The sequence below is a fragment of the Lepus europaeus genome, chromosome 5 (assembly GCF_033115175.1).
Source record: "Lepus europaeus isolate LE1 chromosome 5, mLepTim1.pri, whole genome shotgun sequence".
In the NCBI taxonomy this organism is placed as follows: Eukaryota; Metazoa; Chordata; class Mammalia; order Lagomorpha; family Leporidae; genus Lepus; species Lepus europaeus.
In genome coordinates, this window is record NC_084831.1 from 78370779 (window position 1) to 78397333 (window position 26555).

Sequence of the window (26555 nt, forward strand, 5' to 3'; positions counted from 1 at the left end):
GACAGGGCAAGTGGAAAAAAAAGGGATAGCAGAGGTGTTCGGCACTTGTTCCTGCCCAAGTTACATGAAAACAAAGATGGACTAAATTAGCAACAAAGTGGGGTCTGCTCATGCACTGTTAACTGCTGTACCTGGGCCATCGCAAGTGAAACATTGACAGATCTGGAAATCACAGCTCTTTGTATTGCCAGCAAAGAACTCTGGTGAAACCCAGGGTAGTGGCTCAGCGAATGTTCTTTCCTAATGACTTTAGATGCCCTGGATATAATTGACAATGCCGGGCTATTTTGAACACGAAGGTCCTGACGCATGAGAGGGTGACTAGCTTCTTGCCTCAAATCAAAAGTCTGAGCTACTACACCTCTCAGGAGCCCGGACTTCCTGGCCTGGACTTCCAGTGGGTCAGAACACCCCTCTCACCACTGGTACAGTGCAGCCCTCAGCAGGAGCTGGGGAGCAGCGTCTGGAGTCTCATGAAGAGTTTTTCCCAATATCTTCTCTTACCCTTTTTGCATTCAGCACCTTGGAGCAGCAGTGGGCTGAGAAGCAAGTTGCCCAGTATTTTCTCACATTCTGAGAAATCCGGCTAAGTAGCAGGTTCTCGGGAGAGGACGACTGAGGGTCTTGCCCAGGGTGAAAGCTGGTGCTGTGTCACAGCTTAGGCACCTCTGGAACCTTCATCTCTCCATCAGGACAGCTGTGCCCCTAGTGGCAGAGCAAGTTGGCTGCGTCTCCACTCCACTCCTGCACAGCTAAGTGGGAACTCCTTGGGACTGAACTGACAATTACCTCCAGGACAAGGATGGATGGAGGACTTTTAAACACTTAAAAGCCAAACCACAACCAAATAAACCAAAAGTGCATGGTGAGCTCATTACAAAACAAAGATTACTCTGACTGCCCCAGGTGAATAGATTCGTACGTCTGGAGACCATGCGAGAAAAACAACTTTTTGAAGAGCTAATGTTCATTGAGTACTTAAGAGTTATGCCCTGTTCTATGCACTTTCTGTTTGACTCATCCAATTCTCACAATTCCTGTTTAATAGATGAGGAACTGAGGCATGGTATAACCTGCCTAAGGAGTCTGAGCTGGCAGGGGGGAGAAGGACCCAGGCACACAGGTTGCAAAAGCAATGCTCTTTTTTTTTTTTTTTTAAGATTTATTTATTTATTTCAAAGACAGAGTCACAGATAGGCAGAGGTGGGGGGGGGCACAGGAGAGGTCTTCCATCCACTGGTTCACTCCCCAGATGGCTGCAACGGCTAGAGCTGCACCAATCAGAAGTCAGGAGCCAGGAGCTTCTTCTAGGTCTCCCACACAGGTGCAGGGGCCCAAGCACTTGGGCCATCTCTTACTGCTTTCCCAGGCCATAGCAGAGAGATGGATCACATGTGGAGCAGCCAAGACTCGAACCAGTGCCCATATGGGATGCTGGCACTGCAGGCCAGGGCTTTAACCCGCTACACCACAGCAATGCTCTTAATGTCTGCACTATTCCATGTTCTCCTGGAACTTACTTACATTCATGGCAGAGACTCAAGAGGACAGGTTTCATTCAGTGCCAGGGTTTGTGTGAGTTATGTGATTTATATTTCAATCTCACTTGGTTGAAGTTTATTATCTTCACTAAGAAGCAAAAAGCCCAGGGCCACCAAGCACAGGGTAAGCCAGCATTTCAGCTCACATCTGTCTACATGGCTCCCACAAAGGGCTCTTTTCTCCCAGCCAGAAGCCTACAGGGTTAAGATGTGCATCTGGCTTTGGCAAGCCAAAGAGGTAACTCCTACAAGGATTAGAGTTCTCAGAATGAAATCAATAGGCAGAAAGAACATGTATTGCAGTTGAATACTTCAAGTGGAGGCCTATGATAGGAGAGAAGATTGTTTATCCCAGACATAGTCTATTAGCAGAGTTATGATACACATTTTTCAATAAAATCCAAATAGATAATTCAGTTGGTTACATGTAAACTGCTTGAAATTATTTTAAAAGGGAGAAAACAATGTTTCCATTGATGCAAGGTGACCTTGAAAAATATTTTTCTTCCTGAATTTGTTTTGTCAAGCTGTAGGGAAGAGAAAGAAAAGGAAACATGAAAGCCAATAAAAGAATGACATGAGTGTGGAAATCCATCATGAATCTTCTATTTAAATGGCAGTCACAGCTGCACAATAAGTCAGAGACTTAAGCATACAGGGATATACCCAGAAGTTACTAAGCACTATAATTACATATTTGATTCTGGTGTCATGCAAATAACCCCAGAACCACCAGTTTAATGGCCTTTAGTTTAAAAATCTAACAAAACTCTTGACTTTTTATGTGTGTGAAAAAAGGAAGTTAACTAAAATAATAATTTTATTTTTAAAGTATGTTTATTTTACCTATTTGAAAGGCAGAGAGACAGACACACAAACAGAGATCTCTGTTCTACTGGTTCACTCTTCAAATGCCTAAAGCATCCAGGGTTGGGCTAAGCTGAAACCAAGAGCCAGGAACTCAATCAGGGTCTCCCACATAGGTGGCAAGGACCCAACTACTTGAGTCATCAATTTCTGCCTCCCAGAGTGTGCATCAGTAGGTATCTGGAATGAGGTGCAGAGCCAGGACTTGAACCTAGGTGCTCCAATGCGGGATGAGGGCATCTCAAGCAGCATCTTAGCCAGTACAGCAAATGCCTGCCCCCAAAATGGTAAATTTAGCAAAGTATTCTGTGTGTAAACATGACTCCCTTACTCTCTCACAAACTTTAATGTTATTAATAGGATTATTTGCTCTGCACAGATTTGGTTTGGACACATGTAGGAAGAATGGGAGCAAGGACAGGAAGGGGAGAGGAGGAAGAAGTCTGGGTGAGGGGCTTCAGGGAGAGGGCCACAGCTAAAGCCAGGGAAAGACAAGGACAGCCCTGGGATGAGGGTCCAATTCATTCAAATTCTGCTCTTCATCAATAAATCTAAGGTAGCTGACTCCCGAGATAGCTCAAGTATGGAATAATTCTATACATGAGATGATCTTAACCTCACAAATCATAATCATAAGCATCTATTGAATAACTTCAATATGAGCTCCTGTGTCTCCTTTACTGCTTTCAAGAAAGTGAAAAATCCTTCTTGGAGACCAGTGGTTAATGAAATTGTGATCAAAAACCTTTACTGGGTAGATGTTAAAAGATATTGCACTTTTTGAAAGTAGTAGTGCCATATAGTATGATAAAAAATAAATTTATTGGGGGAAAGTATTTCCTTGCTTGAGAAAAGCAAATTCCCACCACAGAGGAGTTTCATTACTAAAATGACTCACCACTGCCAACAGTTTAGTTCCACGTGTCGTGAGTGGACAATCAACAATTAGCACACGTGACAAGACAGCCAAATGACGCTTTCCTACACATCCTACCGTCCAGGCCAAAGGTTGCTTCCTATTATGCTGAAGAATAAAGTAGGCAAGACATGCTCACTGTGAGGAGTCTTTTTCTGATGTGACTGTGACCTCTGGACCACTGAAAGGCTGTCCAGCTAAGACGCTCTAATTTGCTATTGCAACCTTGGCTTCTGTGCAGGCTGAACAGACAAATGTCTTCAAACCCAACCATCACTTTGACAATGAAACCTTACTTGATGATTTAAACCGATACCGCTGACTGGCATCCTCTGAAATGTGCTGTTTTTTCCAATCATGCCATCATTAACAAACGAGTAGAGAATTTCATTATCACGGTTCAATTGCACCAGTGCCGGGTAGTAGCCTGTGGTCTATTCTTCATCATCCAAGTTTATAAAAAGCAACTGTGGAACTTCAGTTGTGGCCAGACAGCTGACAGCCACTCCTCTTTTCCAACCCACAATTAAATAAGACAATCCTTTTGGAACTGCTGGTCCAAGCCGTATGGGGTTCCTCTGCATTGTCACTGCCTAAGGAAGCCTGAAACTTAATTGTCCTTGGCAAGAGGACTTTAGTTAATAAGTATCAAGTGGTCATCGCTTCCTTCCCTGTAACAGAAAGGGGTGGAGAAAAGAGAGCAATGATTTAAAAATCTTTGAGGAGACACAAAAAGGGTCTGAAGATGTTAAAAAAAATGTGTATTCTGACAAAACTATGCATGGATTTCAAAACTTTTTCACACCAAAATAAACCTACCTTTTAATTCCATTTTTCAGTGTAGCAAGAAATGAATAACAGGAAAAATGGATCAGGGAATTTGGATGGTCTGAGGTTTGAGTAGAGCTTTTGGAAACAAACTGTGAAGCACCACCCATCCAGGACCCTTCCTTCCCCTCCTCAACAAAGCCTTACCAAAGCCAGTTTTTCCCCTCCTTCATCATGGTAGAGAGGAGGAAAAGTCAACCCTGCATCTGTTCTACCAAGCATCTCTCTCCAAAGAGCCACATTGCTTTAGAACTGGAAGGGGTTTCGGAGATCATTTGACTCACGCTGATGGAACCAAGAGGGTTAGGAGAGGGCCTGGACCATACTTGGTCAAGGCAGGGTCCAAAACAAAAATGCAGGTGTTCTAATGTTCACATGTTATGGGTTAACTGGAACTTGTCTCCCCAAAACTCATGCGGATGTTTAATGTCTAAATGGTTGATACGTGATCTAATTATGGCATCTGAGAGGTGGGTCTGGGGGGAGGTCTTAAGGTCACTGGGGGTATGCCCGAAGACAGTTCTCTGGAGAAGGTTGCTGATTTGAGTTCAAGTTCCGTCTAGTTGTTCTGTTTCCAGGATCTCTAGGTGGTCATTCCTCCACACCTACTACGGCCAGTTTCCACCAGACATTGCACTATGGGGTCGCCCAGTCCTCAACCGCACCCTCCAGACTGCAAACTCAAGAAAACTTTTCCTTCTCAAGAAGCTCCCCTTGGGTCTTTCAGTTGAAGTCACAAAAGGCTGACAACACATCAGGTTAGAGGCTCGGCCAACAACTGGAAGGCGCACATGTGGCTGGTTGCTAGACTGTTGGAAACGAGCGGCCACACGCATGCTCTGCAGAAGGCAGAGCCGTGATGGACAGGTGCCACCATCATGGCCAGCAGACAGGGAGCACAGAGTCTAATCTGTGGCCTTGGTCAGTCCCTTCTCCAGTATTCATCCTCTGCTCGTGGCCTTCCTCAGTTTATCCTATTCTCCCGTTCTATCCCTGACAGTCATTGAGCTACAGTTAATTTTTGGTGGAGTCAAAGCCATCACATGTTCTCAAGCCCCAGTATAGTCCATTTCCTTCTAGCTGGTCCCACAGCCTTTATTCAGCTCCTTGCAACCCCCTCTTCCCAGGGGTGGGGGGCTTTGTTCTAATAATTCCACTGTAGCTGCTCCAGCCGACCTCACTCACAACCATCTTTTGGTTAAATATGGTAATAGCTACTTCTGTCTATGTTTTGATATTCCCTTTTTAAAAAAAAAAAATCTTTCATCATGCCAGTTCCCAGTTCCATTGTTGATTTCCTTGATGGCCTCTCTTCTACCCTTTAATTCCTTCTCATTCTTCCTGATGAGCGGGAACTCATGCATCTTCTCAACCACACTCAGCACCCTCGAGAGCAGATTGCCTGACCACGTTGCCCTTCTTACCACTCAGGCCCAATCTCAGCAGTCAGTCTCTCAGTCCACTCCTCAGATCTTTTCACTCAATCCACATGCTGCACAAGAAGACAGACTGAGCAACCCTCTAGGGTGTGCTGAGATGCCAACCAAGGCTAAAAATCAAACACACCAAAGACCTAGCAATTGCTTTTCAGAATTCACAGCTACATTCTCCAGTGAATGTTTGTCCCTTGCCGTTAACTACACAATAGAAAATCAACGCTGAAAGACTTTCCTTAGCCTGCGTGACTCTTAGGAGGCTGCTGCCTATTAAGAAAATTAATTTCCCTTCATCCCAGCTTCCACTGCAGCAACTTAGTGCTCTGAGAGGATGAAATGTGATTTTAAAAGCCTAACTCTGCTCAGAAGATCTCATTTCATATTTACCAGACATTCTCGGATATGCTCAGTTGTAGCCTTCCAAATCCCAAGCTGCGGATACAATAACAGAAAAATACACCCTGTGGTTCTGGGTTCTTCTATCTACTTGTAAGAATTTGGTTTAGAGAATCCTCCTGAAGAGACACGGAGAGGGTCTCCTTCTTGTTAAAAATACCCCACTCCTGACTACGGACGAAAATAAACATGGGCACACTTAGGAAAACGGTGCTCATCTAACCCCCAGGCCGGTCCCCAACCCACTCTGTGGTGTGCTTTGTCCCCTGAGGTCCAGACCACTTTTCTGTGGGTCCTGACAAGCACAGCTGGTGACAAGGAGCTACTGGGGTGTGCTCCAGCCAAGGACACTTCAGCATGCTGTTCGGCAGGTTTCCTGCTCTGTTTCCACTGTGAAGAGGGAAAATGCCTTTGGCGAGCCCAGGGCTCCGCCTCCAACAATGAGAGCTCAAACCTCTTGCTCTGGCCACTTAATCAGTTCCTTGACTTAGGGGCATAATTCATGCCTTCTCACAAGAGTCTCTTACTCTTCCTAAGAGATTTCAGTCATGTGCTGTTGCTTCCTAACAGCCCTGTTGAAAAGAAACGATTCATTCCTAAAGCTTTGTCTAGTGGGAGGGAAGACAGGAAAGATGACTTATTTCCCACAGTAAGCTGGCTCCTGGGTTCAGCGTTAACCTTGGGATGACTCCTGCTCAGGGCAACAGAGCAGCTTGTCTCAGGAACGCGCCAATCAAGCACAGCACTGACCTCCTCCGACAGCAGGTGCAGGACAGGAAGGCTGAGGGCTCTCTCTGATGCTCCCCTTCACGGCCACTCTCCTTCAGAAACTCCTGCAGGTCCGTTTCAGGAAACCCGTTCTGTTGGTATCTCTTTAAATAAAGTGCACAAGGCCATTACTTTATTTACAGAGCTCAAGAAAGTGCTCCCATTGTCAATGAACAAAAACCCACCTTTGCTAAAACAAAACTCTCCCACATTGCCAGCTCAGGGCCACAAAGCAATATTAACAATGATGAATCGATCTGTCCAGAACACCACGCCAGGGCCACCACGGGGACAGAGAACAATCCAAGGGAAAACTCCAGAAAGCAGGCCAAGGTGGAGCAGGGGAGGGGTGTGTTGAAAAGGAAAACGAAAGAAATAATGAAAAGTCTAAAATGTGAGTGCCTTTGCAGATCAGATAAGATTCCCTTGCACATAAGGCTCACTTGGGAAGCAATTTCTCTTTTCTCTACTTTTATGAAAGAGGTCATTTAGTGGGACAGAAGACAGTAGGGTTTTCCAAAACACAAAGATCCTGTTTCCACCCCCCCCCCCCATGACTAGTGAGGTCATCCTCCCCAACACTGAGCAGTGGCCCACCCCAGGGACACTGCACAGGAAAGCCATGCACCTGCTGGGCAGGAAGGTATAGTTCTTCTCCTTCCACCCAAGTCCCACTGCTCAAGCCAATCCTCATTCCCACCTAACCACAGTCTCCACACATGCTCAAAACGTGCCCAGGAGTTTCTCCACTGGTCTGCCTTTCTTCTGGGTCAGTCTAAGAGGGGTGAAGCAGAGACAGCACCCAAAGTTGCCAACACTGATCCTAGAGAAGGACTTTCCTAGCACAGCCACCTGCTGTAGAGGTAAGCAGCACCTGAGAAAGAGAACTTCCCCAAGCTATCAATCAGTGACGTGGGCCCAGGCTCGGAGGACACAGAGCCCATCCGGAGGCCTAGGAAAGCTGGAAGCCACAGTCACAAAAATCTTTGCTTTCGCGGTTTAAAGGAAACTTGCACCACCGAAGTGACCAGGTCATCCTGTCTGTGCCAGTATCTGGAGGGTGGTCAGGGTGGCAATGGCGCCTTATCGTTGGCACTTAACTGTCCCAAACCCGAGTTCCAGGGGGCCACACGGGCAATGTGTGCCGAGAGCAGCAGCCAACAACTTGACTCCCCATACTTGGCCCATCCTTACCCACTCCTTTCCTCCCGCCCACCTCATCTGCAAGCAAATCCACCTGGGTCTGGTAACAAGGACAACGTCCCAGCTGCATACTTAAAACTGATCAACAGTTTCTTTCTACAAACCGTCAAAATCTAAGCAAAACTGTAGTATTTTAAGGGAAAAATGTAAACAATTAAGTTGTAATCTAAACACAATTTGCAGTGGTTTTCCTGGGGCAGCAATTACTGATAAATGCTTACCTTTATGGTGTCATAAGAATCTGTGATAAGTGCAATAAAAAGGCTGAGAATCATATAAATGAAAAGGCTAATGAAGGAATATAAATAGAGGCGGCTGAACAGCCACACTAAGACGCTCTTCTGCTCGATCTGTGCGAACGTGGCAAACATGTCATCCCCGTTGACCAGAGAAAACAGACATTCGGCGACTATGTTCAGATTTTCAAACTGTAGGCGGCAACAAAAAAACAGCTTTTGAGACAGAGTACCCTAAAAAGTACAGGTATCTGGTTAGCTCCTATTGTTAGAGCTGTATCATCATTATCAGTCACTTACTCATTTAAACTGGGTCACCACAAGAAAGAGGGAAATTTTATTCAAAACCTCCCTCCACACTCTCAATGATAATCTCTTGCTATTCCCTTCAGATTCTTCCTATGCACTTAAAAATTAATTAATTAACTGATTAATTAATTAATTTTGTTAGAGAGGCAGACAGAGATGGATCTCCCCGCTGCTAGTTCATTTCTCAAATGCCTGTAACAACTAGGACTGGACTGGGCCAAAGCTGGGAGCAAGGAACTCCATCCAGGTCTTCCACGTGGGTGTCAGGAACCCAGCTAGTTGAGTCCTCACTCGCTGCCTCCCAGAGCAAGCATTAGCTCGAAGCTGGAATTGGGAGCCAGAGCCAGGAATCGAACCCAGGTACTCTAATGTGGGACATAGGTTCCTTAACAAGCATCTTTAACCCCTAGGCCAAATGCCCCACCACCTCCATACACTTTTTATATTTTCATAATCATGTCATCTAACAATTGTGGATCCTGAGTTTTTTCCACTTAGCATAAGCAACTTCTTAGGTTATTCACATATATAGAGTGTTTGTTGTACAATGTATCACTCCTTGGAAATGTCAAATTCCCAGTCACTGGACACCGCAATGATGTTTGCTATTATAAAGAACAGTGGAATGAACACTTCTGTGCGTAATGCCTTTTCCTCTTGATGGGTCTAAGCTTAACCCTTGTTGGGCTACAATCTGCTCACCTGATTTCTGGCAGAACTGTAGCAGATGTATACCACAACAGCAACATGTGGCTAAATGAGTGATTACACTGTAGCCTCTCCAGTTTTCCCACATTAAAAAGGAAAGATTTCCAGGCATGGGGAAGTTTGAGGGAGGAGTAATCATGGCTAATGGGTCCCACCCTAACAAGTGGTCAGGCCACAATCGAGCTCCATGGTAAAGCCTGGGGGTGGAGTTGGGGTGGAGGTGGGCTGCCTGAGAAAAAACACGGCCTGGAGGCTGAGGTGCTCACTAGCAAGGAAGGCTGGGAAGGATTTGCTCAATGGCTGTGAATGACATGGGGCTGAGCCAATGAGGAGCAGTTGACGAGGCACGTTTGTGCCAGGCTGCTCATGGTTTTTTGGGCCTGGTACATACCCGGGGGCTTAACCCAGCCCACAACTAGAAACTAGTAAAAAGAACGGCAACCAGAGGGTAACGTGAGTTATGTTTCTAAAAGGTAATCAACTGCATGTGGAAGGTGGAGAACAGGAAAATCCTTGGGGCAGGGAGAAGTAATTGCAGAAATCCAGGTGAGGCAGGAGAGCTCCTGACCGGAATGGGAGAAGACCAAGGAGAACACAAGTCTGGCATAGGGAAAGAAAGGGGCTATTAATAGCTCAATCTTAGACAAGGTGAGTTTGAGGTGCCAGCTAACAATGTTGGCATTAGGAAGTTTGTTGAAAGTATACAACTAGAGTTTAGGATTTGAGGGGAGCTAATATGGACTATCACTGGAATCCCACAATCAGCCATGTTGGCTTTGTGTGGCTGACAGACTACTGCCACACTGATTAAAACCAACAGCAGGAGTAGACATCTGGCCTAGCTGTTGAGACACTAGTTAAGACATCTGTGTTCCATATTGCAGTACCTGGCTCCAGCTCCTGACTCCAGCTTTCTGCTAAGGAGGATGCTGGAGGGCAACGGCGATGGCTCAAGTATTTGGGTCCCTGCCACCCACGTGGGAGAACCGCATTGCATCCCCAGCTCCTGGTTTCATCCCCAGCCCAGACTCAGCTGTTGTGGGCGTCTGGGGAGTGAACCACCAGATGGGACTCTCTAACTGCCTAGAAAAAATACTTTGAAATAATGAATTAAAAAAAAACCCAGCAGGTGCTTAATAATTCTGCTTCAGGTGTGGGGACCTGAGTGTCCTTTTTTTTTTTTTTTTTTTTTGACAGGCAGAGTGGACAGTGAGAGAGAGAGACAGACAGAAAGGTCTTCCTTTTGCCGTTGGTTCACTCTCCAATGGCCACCGTGGCCGGAAGGCAGGAGCCAGGTGCTTCTCCTGGTCTCCCATGGGATACAAGGCCCAAACACTTGGGCCATCCTCCACTGCACTCCCGGGCCATAGCAGAGAGCTGGCCTGGAAGAGGGGCAACCGGGACAGAATCCTGCACCCCGACCGGGACTAGAACCCGGTGTGCTGGCGCCATAAGGTGGAGGATTAGCCTGCTGAGCCACGGTGCCGGCCCTGAGTGTCCTTTAAGTCAGTGTGGCTCGGCTTGGGGGTTGCTCTAAGGGCCTGATGAATGTCTAAGAGACATCTTCACTTGTAAATTATGCTATTACTTCAGATGCAACAAAATAAAACTTCCCACTATCCAAACCAGGAAAATGAGCTTTTCTTCCAAATTTCCCCATTTGTGCCAGTGATTCCAATATCCTACCAAAGAAATCTTTATTCCAAAATAAAAATGAATACTTAAAACTCAATATTGAATGGTTCAATCTCCCCCCTTCAACCATGTGACATGTGACATGTTTCCCTGGTCCATCCTTTCTACGCCACTCTGACACCAACTTGTAGCTGGATTTGTACAGAAAATTCCAAGGAAGTACTTTTCACTTCAACTTTCTTACCCTTTAGTCCAAGCTACAGTGAATCTTAAACTTCATAGAAGATGGTTTTCAGGCCATTGCTCTTGCAAAAGATTATACTCAGTCTGGTTGCAAAGTAGAAATCCAAACCACGAAGATTGGGATAAGCTCTTTCTTCATGTGGCCTCATTGCATCTCCTCATTGCATCTCCTCAGTGTTAGCATCTTGTGCTTGTCTCCTCCCAAAACATCAGCCCCATTTCTATGTCTTTTCCCCATGGGACTTATGTTCTTCACTTGGGGTCTGCTCTGTCTTCTTTTCTGTCTCATCAACGCTCAAGAGAATTCAAAGTCTAGATCAAGGCAGACATCTCTGGCAGCTCTGATCTCTTCTCTATTCTCTGTGTCAGTAAGATCTACAGGGCAAAGTATGGGATGGCTTTCTAATTTTTTTTAAATTCATTTGAAAGGCAGAGTTACAGAAAGAAAAGGGGAGAGAGAGACACACACAGACAGATTTCCATCCACTAGTTCACTCCCCAAATGGCCACAACGGCCAGGACTGGGCCAGGCTAAAGTCAGGAGCCTGGAGTTTCTTCTGGGTCTCTCACGTGGGTGCAGGGGCCCAAGCACTTGGGCCGTCTTCCGTTGCTTTCCCAGGCACAATAGCAGGGTCATGGATTGGAAGTAGAGAACTGGGTCTTAAACTGGCACCCATTTGGGATACCAGTGTCACAGGAAGAGGCTTAACCTGCTACGCCACAATGCCAGCCCTAATTGTTTTTACACACACTTCTCTAGACCCTAGGAGATAGTAAACATGTTTTATACTTCCTGTCTCTCAGCTGGACTGGGCAGAGCACAGTTCATGGTGGATCACACCCATGCCTTTGTGCTGTAACAACTGATGAGCCGGACTAAATTAGTCACTCTCCAGAGAGCCGTGGAAGGAGCATCAGGTGAGCACATCACTTAACAATATGCAGATTCCTTAACAACCAGGCAGTTCTCAAATGTATATTTTCCTTCTCCTCTACTCGCCTTAAGACAGTAAAGTGAAAGCTGATTTATATGAATGTCACTTACAGCTCTGGAAGCACACTTAAGAATTCATATCTCTCATAGTTTCATTTGAAATCTAGTCAATTCCTTTCCTTAGTTTTAAGAACCCCTAATGTCTGCTATAGGTTTCAGAACTGCAAATAGTGAGTTAGCACATACCAAATTCATTCCCTAGTTTCCTATGTGGTCATTACTATCAGTTGGGATCCAATATCTGTCTCAACATTAAGGAATCACATGACCCTTACACCTCACCCTCCCTTGTGCACGTGAGAATTTTTTTAACCCACCAAAATGTTAAAGAGAATCACTAAACTAAATGATTGGCACACCTTGTCATTTTTCTACTACAGAATTGATTGTGACCCAGAATCAAATTCAGTGGCCAAAATTCCATAATAGAAGTGAACTTATAAAACATTCCAAGTAAGGTGCACCTAGTGGTGTCAGTTAGGACACCCATGTCCGACACTGGAATACTTGGGTTTGATTCCAGCTCTAGCTCCTGACCCCAGCTTCCTGTTTATGCAGATCCTGAGAGGCAGCACTGGTGGCTCAAGTGGTTGGGTTTCTGTCATCCACGTGGAAGCCCTGGATTAAGTTCCAGGCTCCTGACTTCAGCCCAGCCCAGTCCCAGACGTTATGAGTATCTGGGGAATGAACCAGAAAAGGAGAGCTCTCTCTATCTCTCTGGCTCTCAAATAAAATTATACATGATTTCAGTCTAGAAGAAGACATTGGTAGGACATGGCTTCAAGTCTCGAAGGCTCATAAGTCCCTGGAAAGCAGGTACTACAATCTCTCATTTATTCTTGTTCATTCACTAAATGTTTCTGAGCACCTACCACACTCCATGCACCATGCTGGACAATGCACATATAAATAGGAATAATACATAGTCCCTGCCTTCTAAGAACATGGTCTAGAAGAGCCCAATAATGTATGGCACACGGTAGACATTTTATAAATATTAAATGACTATTTCTATTAAAAGTCCTCATAGATTCTACGGAACCACAGTGAAAACCCAAGTATTCATTCCACAAATGACAATTTTGCAAATTGAGCCCAAAAGAACATCCATTTTGATAACAACTTAAGAAAACATTTACCAGAAGGTCCAATGCCTTCTATAAATCATGTATTTGAAAGAATACATGTATTTGAAAACACCTCTTAAATATCTAACATGGTGTAGTTTGTTTAACCAGTAAACTTAAGCACAACCATATAAAATGTTTTTAGTTTCTTTCTACCAACAAGTTTAAAACATATGATACACAGATTCAGGTCACACAAATTAAAATGTATCTTTGATTGATTTTAGCAGTTTAAATTTATGGACAATCTTATCTATAAGCCATTTAAAATAAAACTCTTAATAAAATTTCCCCATGTGGACATACAATATGTACACACATATAACATAGCATAGTAGACCAATATAGCAATTTTAATAATAGCTTTTAAAATCTTTAACTCTTTTTGTAGATTGCCAATTGATTTGAATTGCTTTTTGTTTTTAGTAACCTCAGCTAACCATACTTTCTCTCAGTTGGTACTGTTAATACATTATTGGCTTCATCTGTTTACAGAGCCATCCCAAAGTACTGAATACAATAGAAGTGGCTGGAAAAAGTCCATAGGAACCTATAGGAGGACAGCTAAACACAGAACCAACAACACTTTAGAGTTATGAGCAGCAAATCATATATAACTGTGGATGACAAAAGACTTTAAGTCGCCATGTTTAAAATTATAAACTCATCAACTTGCTTCCTCATTTCTCTATTCTAAGCCCAACTTGTTCTTTCATTTCTCTATTCTCTTCAAGGTAGGAAACTAATTCTATTATGAAGGAATCTGTAGGACGCACAATTTAATCTTTAGACCTTATAAAAGAGATGGCTAACATTTTTCTGCAATAGCATAGCCAAAATAAGAACTTAAATAATAATCTCATAGCTAGATTCACTTCGCCATCAGTGAAGTATACAGTAAGTAGAAAAAACCTCCCTTTCAGACCAAAGGGAAAGAAAGTTTTAAAGTGAGAATATAATTTTCCTCATGGGCATTGTGTACCTTAGAAAAACTACTACAGAACATGCCTGTGACTATAGACTTGTAGTTCAGGCCACCAAAGATTAGAGATGGGACTTGGGCACTCCCTTGACTTGCATCCTCTGGTCTGCTTTAACACAAACCAGGAGGAAAAGAAAGCTCGGCATCAGAAGCAATGGGTGGCAGGCCTATTAATGGCTGATCTGTACAGTGATCTGCCCTCAAGGAGACCCAACAGGCCAGTCCACTGCAGTGGCTTTCAATGTGGTAAGCCTGGGCTTCAGCAGAAGTCAGCTTGTGAAGAGCCCTGGCAGCTCTGCCAAGAGTGGGATCACTGGAAATGGACCTGCCCTGGAGTTGAAGGATGCCCAGGTCAGAGCCACAGATCTTATTGGCTCTAAGCTGAAAAGCCCTTCACTCAGCCCAACTTCCAAAGTGACCACTGCAGCTGAGGGGATGGTCAAGTAGGGTCAGCAACATTGCAGGCAGAACTGTAAATTTCTTGTTAGAGATGCCCCCTGCATTTACCTGGCCAGCTCTCCTCCCAGGCCAGCCAAGTAATGAAAGTCAACAGAGTGCCTTCCCCTAGGAGGTTCACACCTCCCTTAGGATATACCCCATGTGAAGAGATAGATAGGTCTGGGCCTCTTAACTTACAAGGCCTAAAGCCCAACAGATTATTATCAAGCCCCTTCTATCAGGTTCTATTTGCCTCTCAATCAGAAAACTTAATTGTAGCTTAGACAGCACCTTTCTTAGCTCCTCTAATAATGACTCTGTCCTTTGTTCTAGACCTTGTCTAGCACACTTGGGCCTCATTCCTTCGTAATCATAACCTCTACTCTACCACCAATGGCTCTACTCCCAACCTGTGGGTACTGATGGTCCTCTTCCCCACTTAATGCTGTATAATTGTTCAAACCTGGTAAATGCCACTCTTAGGATCATTGGTTACTATCCTCACTCTGTCTTTTATGACCTTGTCTAAATATGGTCAGAGTCGGCAAACTTGGAAGGCTTCCATAGCCTTGGCAACTCATGACGACAGCCTAGGGTGGTTACTGGCGCCATAAACTAGAGTGTCAATTTGTTGGGTCAACAACAGGAGCCACTGTGCACTTGCTCCTCATGTGGGATCTCTGTCCTTAATGTGCTGTACATTTTGATTTAATGCTATAACTAGTACTCAAACAGTATGTTTCACTTTGTGTTTCTATGTGGGTGCAAACTGTTGAAATCTTTATACTAAATTGATCTTCTGTATATAAAGAGAATTGAAAATGAATCTTGATGCAAATGGAAAGGGAGAGGGAGCGGGAGAGGGGAGGGTTGTGGGTGGGAGGGAAGTTATGGGAGGGGGAAGCCATTGTAATCCATAAGCTGTACACTGGAAATTTATATTCATTAAATAAAAGTTAAAAAAAAAAAAGAACATCCATTTTGAAGGAAAACATAACCTACCATGGCTTACATCCGAGAGTGATATAAAAGTTTGCTTCAAGGGCTGGTGCTAAGCATCTCAGGCAAGATTTAGGTAAAATGTTATAACTGGATAACTATTCTTTGAAGCAAGAGGCACTTGGCTAAAACCAGAGGCCATGGAAGCATGAAGAGAAGGGACAAGGCCTGCCCAGTTTTTACCCATGGCACCAACAAAGCCCAGCAATTTTCAATGCCTTGATCTAAACACAAGTTGGTGATTTATTTCTCCTACCCCCCAAAAAAAAAACCCTCTGGAATTGTAAAAGCCAAATGAGAGTAGTCTTTAATAATTCAAGAGAAGTTTTGGAAGAATATCAACTGTCTGTAGTCCTCCGTGCCCAGAGCTTTTCAGAGAGCATGGCGCCAAGTCCATTAGTGCTAGAAAAGAACACTTTTTGTACCTTACTCCCTTCTGGTTGAACCACTGGCAATAGATGTTGAATGAGAAGGCAGGAAGGGACAGTGTTGTGGGACTCCAGTTACAGATCAGACAGTAGTGGGAAATCATAACTTTCCTGGTACCTCCTTTCTTAGAATTGTTTTGTTTTCAAGAAAGGATTAACTTTCAATTCAGTGTTGCTAAGATTCTAAAAATTTAAGAGATTTTTGCTTAATGCTCAGCTAGTTAATGCTTTGGGTAACATTGGAAGTCCTCTGATTCAACAGATACTGGTGGATACGGAAAATTCTGTCCCCTTGGATTCCTACAGGGGGAAGGGGTATGGCAGGAGACAGTAAAATGTCCTAACTTCAGAGTCAAAGAAACAACATTGAGAAGAAAAACACAAAATTCCAGGACAGACTAAAGTTCTCTCCCTCCACAGACTCATACTTTACAGAATGATCCAAGTATGCACTTCTCCAACAGATTCACTTGGCCAGAGAGAGCAGCTACACCTGGGAGGCAGCCTTAGTGACATCCCTCATCCCTCCACTCCTTAGGGAGATAAAGGGAAGGCTGACATTAAGTGAGTCTAGAGGTGCAATATCCAGGATGGTAGCCACTAGCCAGGAATCACTACTGAGCACCCAATATGTAGCCAGAAGTGCTGTGAGGACAAAAGTATATGCCAAACTTCTAGACTTAGTATGAAAAAAAGGAACATGAACTATCTCAACATTTTATTTAAATTACATGTTGAAAATTTTTTTGGATATATTTGTTTAATAAAATGGAATTAAATACTTTTAATGTGTCTAGTAGGACATTTTAGAGTATACACATAGCTCTCGCTTGTAGCTCACGTTACCCTTTTCTTGGACAGCGCTGGCCGAGAGCATCGTAATTTCACTGGATCCTTTGAAAGGACAGATATGAATTGAAAGATGGAAATACAGTCAAGCTCACAAAGCAGCCATTTCACTTCCCAAGTGGTGACCTTGACACGCTGCGAGAGATTCAGACAAGTGACACGACTCCTCCCTCACAGTTGATCTAGAAGTATCACCCTGCTTCCTGAGTCAAACTAAATGCTCTTTGCAATGGTCTGTTGGAGACATGTTTAAGACAAGTCCTAAGCCTACTGATAACAGCAAGCTACTGGGACCGGGCAGACCTGGGTTTGTGTCCCATTGCTGCAATTTACTAGCTGGATAACCTTGGGGAAATTGTTTAATATAGTAAGGCCCTGTTTTCTGTAAAATAATAACAATACTAATACATGGGAACGTCAAAAAGTTCATAGGAAATGAAATTAAAAGGTATGTTTAGGGGTCGGTGCTGTGGCATAACAGGTTTAGGTGCCACTTGTGGCACTGGCATCACATATGAGCACCAGTTCGATTCCCAGCTGCTCCACTTCCAGTCCAGCTCTCTGCTAATGCACCTGGGAATGCAGCAGCAGATGGCCCAAGTGGTTGCGCCTCTGCACCCATGTGGGAGACCTGGAATTAACTCTGGGCTCCTGACTTCAGCCTGGCCCAGCCATAGCCCCAGCCATGACTCCAACTGGGGAGTGAACCAGAGGATGAAAGCTCTCTCTCTCTCTCTCTGTCTCTCCCTCTCTCTCTGTAGCTCTGCCTTTCAAATAAATAAAAGAAATCCTTAAAAAAAGAATCTGTTGATTTTGATGCAAACAATTTTGAAATCTATGCAAATGAGGGTTCTTCAAAAAGCACAAGGGAAATGCCTACTATGAAAAAACTATGCATGGATTTCAAAAATGTTTTGCACAAAAATACACCAACCTTATTATTGCAGTTCTATGAACTTTTTGAATTGCACTCACATTTCCCTACAAGGAAAAGAGGGGAAGCTTAACACAACAAGGGCAGCAAGGAACTGGGCTAACAAGCTTGCCAAGCAGCACTTCAGAATGGAAGTCATTTAGTAAAGTTCAAGCACCAATATTTGAGCACCTTCTAGAATCGTAATGGGAGTGAGAAGATGAGGTAGGGGTGCAAAGGGGTAGCACGGGTTGTTGAGATCTTGGAACCAGTGAATTAAAGCTAAATCCTTAGGCTCACTATTTATTCCACACAGTGCAACACTGCTCTCTGGTGACAAAAAGGTGGAGAAGCTCTTGGAGCACAAGGCAAAGGAGGAAGAAAAATTTCCTGGGCATTGAGATGCTTAAGTTCTCCAGGTCACAGGGATCATATTGAAGCACCATTTTTACATCATGAGTCAGCTTTAAAAACAATGGCATGGAATTAATAGTGCAATAAGATGATCAAGATTTACTACTAACCCAGAGGTTGTCATTTTTATTAACCCTACTGTGTCTCAAATAGGGAAAAAAAAAATAACTTCCTTTGGACATAGTAAATGTGACACTGGCAGAGGAGACAGCCCAAGCGTGCCAGGCTACGTGGCTTGATTTGGTAGGACAACACTGAAGGAAGGGCTGGGCTTCGTGGAGAGCTTGCTCCTAGTGCACAACCTGCAAACCAGATTTGAGCATGAGTTTTGGTTAAGGCAACTAACAAGGCCAACACTTAGGTCTGATGGGTTACACAAACTCGGCAGTATGCCTTTGTGCTTTCACCTCCCTGCTTGCTGAGCACCTCAGTGGGGGTGAGGGTAGTCTGAGCAGCTGGGGAGAGGGAATGAGTGAGAATGCAGAAGTGCTCAGCCAGCACGCCCTAAGATCCAGCAGCAGGTGGTAGCGGCTACTCTGTGTTGTTTCTTTTCCCAGGCAAAACAGGCTTGCAAACAAGGCCTCCCTAGTTTCATTTCCTCATCTACCTACCAATCCAATCCACCCTTTCAAAACAAGAACATTTTAGCATAACTTTGATGTCCCTGAGACTATGAGGTGTAGTAATAGTTTCAAATTCAGATACCAATCTTTAATAAGTACAAACATGGGGGCTGGCGCAGTGGCATAGCGGTTTAAGCCACAGCCTGCAGCGCCCATATCCCATATAGGTGCAGGTTTGAGTCCTGGCTGCTTCACTTATGATCCAGTTCCCTGCTAATGCACCTGGGAAAGCAGCAGAAGATGGCCCAAATGCTTGGGCCTTTGCACCTACATGGGGGACCTGGAAGAAGTTCCTGGTTCCTGCCTTCAGATCAGCTCAGCTCTGGCCATTGTGACCATTTGGAGAGTGAACTAGAGGATGGAAGACCCCTCTCTGACTCTTCCTCTCTCTCTCTCCCTCTCTCTGTAACTCTGCCTTTAAAATAAATAAATAACTAAATCTTAGAAAGAAGCACAAAAATGAGGCTGTAATCAGAACCACCTGCAAAGACAAGACGTGTTACCATTCCCATCACAAACCTGCAAGGGTCATTCCAGACAGACTCTTGGCTCACTTTCATTCTCTTCCACTAACTTGGATTGAAACCTTAACACTTTAACTTAGAAAGACTTCCTACGTATTGTCCTCTTTCAATTCCATTTTTACTATAGTGGTCTCACGTCCAAACATTTCACATCTAAAGGTCATCTCTCTGACTACGTGACCCCCTGAAGTCAGGCCCAGACAGCTCAGGTTTCAATATCCTAAAGTAACTCCAAAGTCCTGAAAAGGAAAAGAAAAAGAAAACCCAGGCAAAGATAGGCACCTACTGACAGCAAGCATATGTCCGGGAGAGGGCTGGGAAGAAAGTAAGGGCCAGAAACTCGCTCTGGGGTTCCAAGAGCCTGTTGCAGAAGGACACATTGGTGCTACACACCTTGTCGTGATAGGGTCCTAAGACGATCCAGCCGCAGAAGGTGTAACCCAGGTAAATCATACCCGCGCAAGCACAAAACCGAAGAACTTTGGGCAGCGAGGCTTGCATTGTTAAAATGAGCACCTGAAAAACATGGACAGATCAGGGCAAATGAAAAAATAACCACCAGGACCCAAAGAATAAGAGCCCATGGCTGAGTCAGTGTGCAAGGCCAGCTCCTTACATTATACGCTTGGAAATAACCTAGGTATCGGATGACTCCAACCCATGCGAAGAGCGTAGATGTCCCAAGTAAAATGCTGCACAGGTCATAATTTGCGAGATTCTAAGGAATGAAAAAAAGAAAGATGGATAAAATATTCTGTTCTACTCATCTTATTAACCTCACTGTAAATTGAATGGAAAAGAATGGACTATCTGCCTGCCTGCAGGTGAGTCTTAGAGAGTTTTAAAAGAAAAAAGAAGAGAAATAGAGACCAGAGCTCCAAACGCCTTCTCATTTCTTTTTAGTTCTTCAATTGGTTGAATGGATTTTCTTCCCCAAATAGAAACTGCATTTACCACTGACCTAGGCATTAAAGACTATAAACTGATAGAGTTTGTCAAGTACCAGGCAGTACAATTCAGCTATTTTTAAAAGCCAATTCCAGCAGAATTTGCCAACCCAGTTTGTGCTCTCAAGGAATTTTGGGAAACAAACACAATTCTAACATAACATGCTAAGTGCAACGGAGACACAATACCTCGCTTCTCCCAGCAGGCTTCCCACAGGCACGACCCAGGAATAGAGCTGTAAGTACAGGACAGGTTGGGAAAGCTCCCGAGGCACACGGACAAAGGCTGAACAAGCTGCAGTGTGGAGAATTCACAAGATGTCCTAGAAGGGCAGTATCAGGGCCAGGGCTGGAGCAGGGAGGCGGAGATGGATGGCAAATGAAGCCCCTGGAGCAAGGCTAAGGGAAGGCCTCATCGGCTCAAAGGCGGTCTTGGGTTGTAGAAGGCGTCCTAACAGCAAGACAGATACTTCCAGAAAGACCTCTCTGAGAGCCATGTGGATGGATCTGAGGGAGACAGGCTGAAGAGGGGAATGCCAGTGAGAAACCTGCTATGGCCGTGGAGACCAGAGGGCAAGACAGCCTGAAGGAAGCCGGAAATGGTCAGATGGAGCGAGGGAGGCGCCCGAGGGGTTAGGCCAGGTGGGTGCCACTCGCTGACCAACACCAGAGCAGGCCGGGGAGACCGGGTGCATGACAAGGAGTTGAGACTTTGGAGATGAAATCATCCAATTTATACAAAGTGTCAAGTACCAGTGTGTGTGTTGGGGGGGAGGGGGGCACTCAAGTGTTCAGTCCTGCCTCCCTCTGTCAGAGCCCCCGCTGGCTCTTGACACAAGTTCAGGGGGATGTGATGGTTTGTGGGTCCACTGCTGCCCCAGCAGACTTCAGTCGCTGTTCTGAAGATGCTGGCAGATTTCCTGGGGGCATATTCCTAGGATTATGGCTTTCCATAGTAGAGCAGCTTCCTCCTTTCCAGTTTCATGAGCAATCGAGTGAGAGAAATAAGCCTCAACATAGCCCCTGTGGGATGTTCTGCATTCAACTGCCTGCGGTCACCCAGAAGCGTACAAAGAATGCAAGGTCCCAAATGGGTTGCACCTCACCTTGGTTTCGATTTCCATTTTCAGTATGGATCCAATGATGGTCATGAGGTCACTGACAATGACCAGGACATACCACCCGTTGATGAACTCCCACCGGTCAGCGTCACACACATGTCGCTTGTACTTCTCCAGGAAGAACTGTAGAAATCTCTGCAGTAGACAGGTGGGAAAGCACGCTTTACAAACCACACTGCCCTCTGGAAGAAGCCAATGGGAAGCAGGGCGCCCAGCTGGGAGGTGACCTTTCCCCCTCGAGAGATTATAGTGCCCACATTTCCCTGTGATGCACCCCAGCAATAAGGGAGCATTCAAGTGCCCACCAATGAACTCAACAGCTAAACATGCATGCGCTACCTCCCACAGACTCTAGACTTACTAGCTGACACTCAGTTCATTCCAAACACTCTGCATATCATCAACTCGTCAGATCCACGGCAGCCCTGAAAACCCCAAGGGACCATTGGCCCCATCATCAGTGAGACGGAGCCAGGACCCAAGCCAGGCAGGCCAGCCGCAGAACATGTGCACGCATAGACAGGACCTTGACCTTAGACTCAGAACATCAAGGGGGTTGGAGGGCAGGTAAAAGAGGTGGGTGTTTACAAAGTGAGTTGACAGAGGTCATGATTAAGGAAGGTAAAATGATTAGTCCTGGCCGGCGCCGTGGCTCAACAGGCTAATCCTCCGCCTTGCGGCGCCGGCACACCGGGTTCTAGTCCCGGTCGGGGCACCAATCCTGTCCCGGTTGCCCCTCTTCCAGGCCAGCTCTCTGCTGTGGCTAGGGAGTGCAGTGGAGGATGGCCCAAGTCCTTGGGTCCTGCACCCCATGGGAGACCAGGAGAAGCACCTGGCTCCTGCCATCGGAACAGCGCGGTGCGCCGGCCGCAGCGTGCTACCGCGGCGGCCATTAGAGGGTGAACCAACGGCAAAAGGAAGACCTTTCTCTCTGTCTCTCTCTCTCACTGTCCACTCTGCCTGTCAAAAAAAAAAAAAAAAAGATAAAATGATTAGTCCTTGCTCTGCAAACAGCATCCCATTGACTTCCATTTGCCTGAGCCAGGTAAGAATTTACGCACAAGGGACCAGCGCTGTGGTGTGGTAGGTTAAGCCTCCGCTTTGATGCTGGTAACCCACATAGGTGCTGCTTTGAGTCCCAGCTGTTCCACTTGCAATCCAGCTCCCTGCTGATGGCCTGAGAAGGCAGTGGAAGATGGCCCAAATCTTTGGGCCCCTAAATCCATGTGGGAGACCTGGAGGAAGTTCCTAGTTCCTGGCTTCAGATTAGCCCAGCTCTGACTATTGTGGCCATTTGGGGAATAAACCAGAGGATGAAAAACCTCTCTCTCTCTCTCTCTCTCTCTCTCTCTCAGTAATTCTGTCTCTCAAATAAATACATAAATATTTTAAAAACAAGAAAAGAACTTACACACATGCCACAAACCAGAAGAAGTTTGTGGGGGAGCTGGAGCATACATTCCTAACAGCCCTGCGTGTGAAAAGGTAAAATGAAACTCAGGAGGGGCACTTTCAAACTATTGGAAAAATAAAGTATTTGATGCCTCATTATAAGCCATTTACCTAGGCTCCCTGTCAAAATGAACGCTGATTTCAAGACACAAGATGAATCCCACGCATGCTGTTACTCTGCTCTGAGGCTCACTGCTGCATTTTAAAGGGTCTCATTTATTCTGGAAACATTCCCAAGCGTGAGAGCTCTGCACCGTGCACCTGTTATCCCTGGCTGAGTTTTAAGCAGGATAATGATGTGATCCCACCTAACACACCCACAGTCTTTCCTTTCTACACCTTGGGCTGATTAATGTCGCAGAGAGGGACAATTACTGGAAAGATCTTATTTGGAGAAGGGGTCTCAGACAGGGCAGGACCAAAGGCACAACATGAGCCCTGCACTGTTTGCAGAGACAGGGGGCACAGGCCGAGACAAGGAGGAGAAGGTGCAACCACACACTTACCTTTCGCAACCTCAGGGCGAGGACAATGGATCTGGTGCACAGAGTGAGAGATGCCAAGCAAATCGCAATGACAGACGCATCAAACACCAGGACATACTGGGTGTTCTTCTGAACTGAGGAACAAGCACAGAACACAAAGGTGAAATGCACCTGCATGGGAGTATCAGGGACAAATGTACACCGTGCTCGTGCAGAAATCTATGAACAAGGCAACACACGCCCTGATGTGAAGAGTCAGGCATTTAAAGCGAGCCATTACCCAGGACGCTGGAGTGTATTTATAAATATTGACTGTAGACAGGAATTCAACAAAGGTAAAATGACTGGTGCACCCTGAGCTCTTTCACATGAAAGTGCAGATGTCAAGTTTGCAGCCAGGCGAGGATAAACAAATGGGAACCCTCCACTCGGAACCCCCGTGCCTGCATCTGGCCTCCCTGAGCACTTCCCCAGCAAACAGGGCCAACCGCAAGAGCTTTCTCTGCCTGCAGAGAAAATAACTTCTTGGAAGAGCAATAAGGAGAGCAGAGAGCAGGGTTTTGTTCTGGAATTCACAGGAACAGAGAGAATGCACCGCACCGGAGGGAAATGAAAGTCTACCCTCAGCTGTTCTCAGCCCGCGCAGCAGGGTCCCCACCCTCCTCCCTGCTCTCTCCTGCCTGGCCCCCTCCTTCTCCACTCTGCGGGCCACACTGCTCTTGCTCTCACCTCAGGGACTTTGCACATTCTGGTCCCTCTGCCTGGAACAGCGCCTGTCCTCAGGCATACGTGCTCAGATCTCTTGTTTTCAGCCTCAGGTTTCAGATGAGAAACCCCCATCTCAGCACAGAATTCCCAACATTCCCAGCTCTTCAGTTCTCTCTTGTATCCATGCATAGCACACTCCACCAGGATGCATGCCTTGGCTTTCCTTGTGGGGAACTGAACAGCGTTTGGCTCCCCAGGCTCATGAAGACACCTGAGTCCTGAAGTCTCTTGTGAACAGTTAATAGATTAGTGCTACTGGGGGAGAGATGCAGGTGGAGGCTTGATCCCATGATGGTGTCTAAGGGGAGGCTTCGGGAGGTGATAGGACTGGCTCAGGCTGCTATGGTGTCTGTGTTCCACAACAGAACAGAAATGGCATCAGACAGACCCCATGGAGGGCAGAGAAACAGTGTGTTCCCTGTGGCTCTACTTCCTGGCTAGCCACGTGATCATACCCATGCACCCTCTCCAACCCTGCCAAGCTCCCCCAGATGCCAGACTAACAGGGGGATGCCCCATCTTGAAATGCAAGCCTCCAGGCTCTAAGTCAAAACCTTTCACTGCCCCAGAAGCTCCTTGCAGGTACTGTAGTTAAAGTCACGGGGGTCTGGCGCTGTGGCATAGCGGGTAAAGCCACCGCCTGCAGTGCTGGCATTCCATATGGGCACTAGTTTGAGTCCCAGTTGCTCCACTTCTGATCCAGCTCGATGCTATGGCCTGGGAAAGCAATGGAAGATGGCCCAAGTCCTTGGGCCCTTGCACCTGCGTGGGAGACCCAGAAGAAGCTCCTGGCTCCTGGCTTTGGATCAGCTCAGCCCCAGCTGTTGCAGCCATCTGGGGAGTGAACCAGTGGATGGAAGACCTCTCTCTCTCTCTCTTCCTTTCTCTCTCTCTCTCTCTCTTTCTCTATGCCTCTGCCTCTCTGTAACTCTGCCTTTCAAATAAATAGAAATTTTAAAAAAATATAAAGTCATGGAGAGCTGAGTAATACAAGCTCCCACTGAGTCACCCCTGCTTGCCATGGTTGTTCAGACTCAACTGCTTCCCCAGAAGGGAAAGCAGGAAACCTAGTTACCCCAATTCCCCGAGTCGGACTGGAGACCAGGTCGTGGCTGTCTCTCCTTCAACTCTCACGGTGCTGTGCCTTCTCCTTTCCCGCGGTCTCTGGCTTAGCTCAGACCTTCCTAAGATCCACTGAGATCATTCGGTGCTCTCCTGTTCTGCTTCCTGCTCTTCATTTACTCCCAAGTGTGCTGAAGCCTGATGCTGCGCACAGCTGCTGTGTTTGGGTCAGCACTACCCCGGCCCTGCCTTGAGAAGGAGAGCTGGACACTGACTAATAGAATAGTAGCCACTGTTCTAGTAGCCACTCCGAGAGACCAGAGAGAGGCAAGAAGCCTGGGAGGGAGGGGGTGCGAGTGGCACAATGCATGGGAATTAGAAGAGGAGACGAGGGCCAACATTGCGGCACGGCAGGTTAAGCCACCGCTTGCAATGCCGGCATCTCAAATGGGAGTGCCAGTTTGAGAACCGATGCTCTGCTTCTGATGCTGCTCCCTGCTACGGTGCTTGGGAAGGTGCCAGACGATGGCCCAAGTGCTTGGGCCTCTACCACCCATGTGAGGGACCCAGATGGAATTCCTTGCTCCTGGCTTCAGCCTGGCCCAATTGTGAAGTGAACCAGCAGATGGGAGATCCCGCTCTCTCTGTGTCTCTTCTTCTCTCTCTGTAATTCTGCCTTTCAAGTAAATAAATAAATCTTCAAAAACAACAAGAAGAGGACGACATAGGGTAGTTCTTGGGAAGATGGAACCAAGAGGCTGGTGAAATGCGTCTGCTACTTTCCGACATGACGAACAGAAGTCTCTTGGATTGCTTGTGCTGCACCTTACAGAAGGGAACACACACACACCTGAAAGAGGAACACCCCTCCCACAAGTGTAGCATTCTGTTTGTATTATGTTTAAAAGCTTTATTAGGCAGAGTGGCAAGAAAGGGGGGTTGGAGAGGGGAGAAAGAGAGAGAGAGAGAGAGAGAGAGAGAGAGAGAGAGAGAGATCTTCCATCCATTGGTTCACTCCACAAATGGCTGCTGCAGTGCTGGGCCAGGCTGAAGCCACGTGCCTGAAACTCCATCCAGGTCTCCCACGTGGGTACAGGATCCCAAGGACCTGGGCCGTCTTCTGCTGCTTTCCCAGGCACATTAGCAGGGAACTGGACTAGAAGTAGAGAAGCCAGGACTTGAACCAACCAGGACCCAAACCAGTGCCCATACAGGATGCTGGCATGGCAGGCAATGGAGGCTTAACCTACTGCACCCCAGCCCCAGCCCCTTTTTTGCATTACTGAGAAGACTAGTTTGGAGTGTTAAGAAAAGTATTTTATGACATTGTAATCACTTTCTTA

General features: G+C 46.0%; 1 protein-coding gene across 1 annotated transcript in view; it reads right to left on the bottom strand.

Annotated features, from left to right (window-relative positions):
- Nucleotides 1–1720: 1720 nt before the first annotated feature.
- MCOLN2 (mucolipin TRP cation channel 2) overlaps nt 1721–26555 on the bottom strand; it is a 74990-nt gene continuing 50155 nt past the window's right edge. The window contains exons 8-14 of the mRNA XM_062193420.1: nt 23404–23516; nt 21431–21580; nt 19994–20095; nt 19771–19893; nt 8177–8383; nt 6735–6856; nt 1721–3995 (exon numbers count right to left, since the gene is read on the bottom strand). Of these exons, the coding sequence (XP_062049404.1) occupies nt 3959–3995; nt 6735–6856; nt 8177–8383; nt 19771–19893; nt 19994–20095; nt 21431–21580; nt 23404–23516 (854 nt within the window). The 3' untranslated portion in view covers nt 1721–3958. The remainder of the gene's footprint in view (nt 3996–6734; nt 6857–8176; nt 8384–19770; nt 19894–19993; nt 20096–21430; nt 21581–23403; nt 23517–26555) is intronic.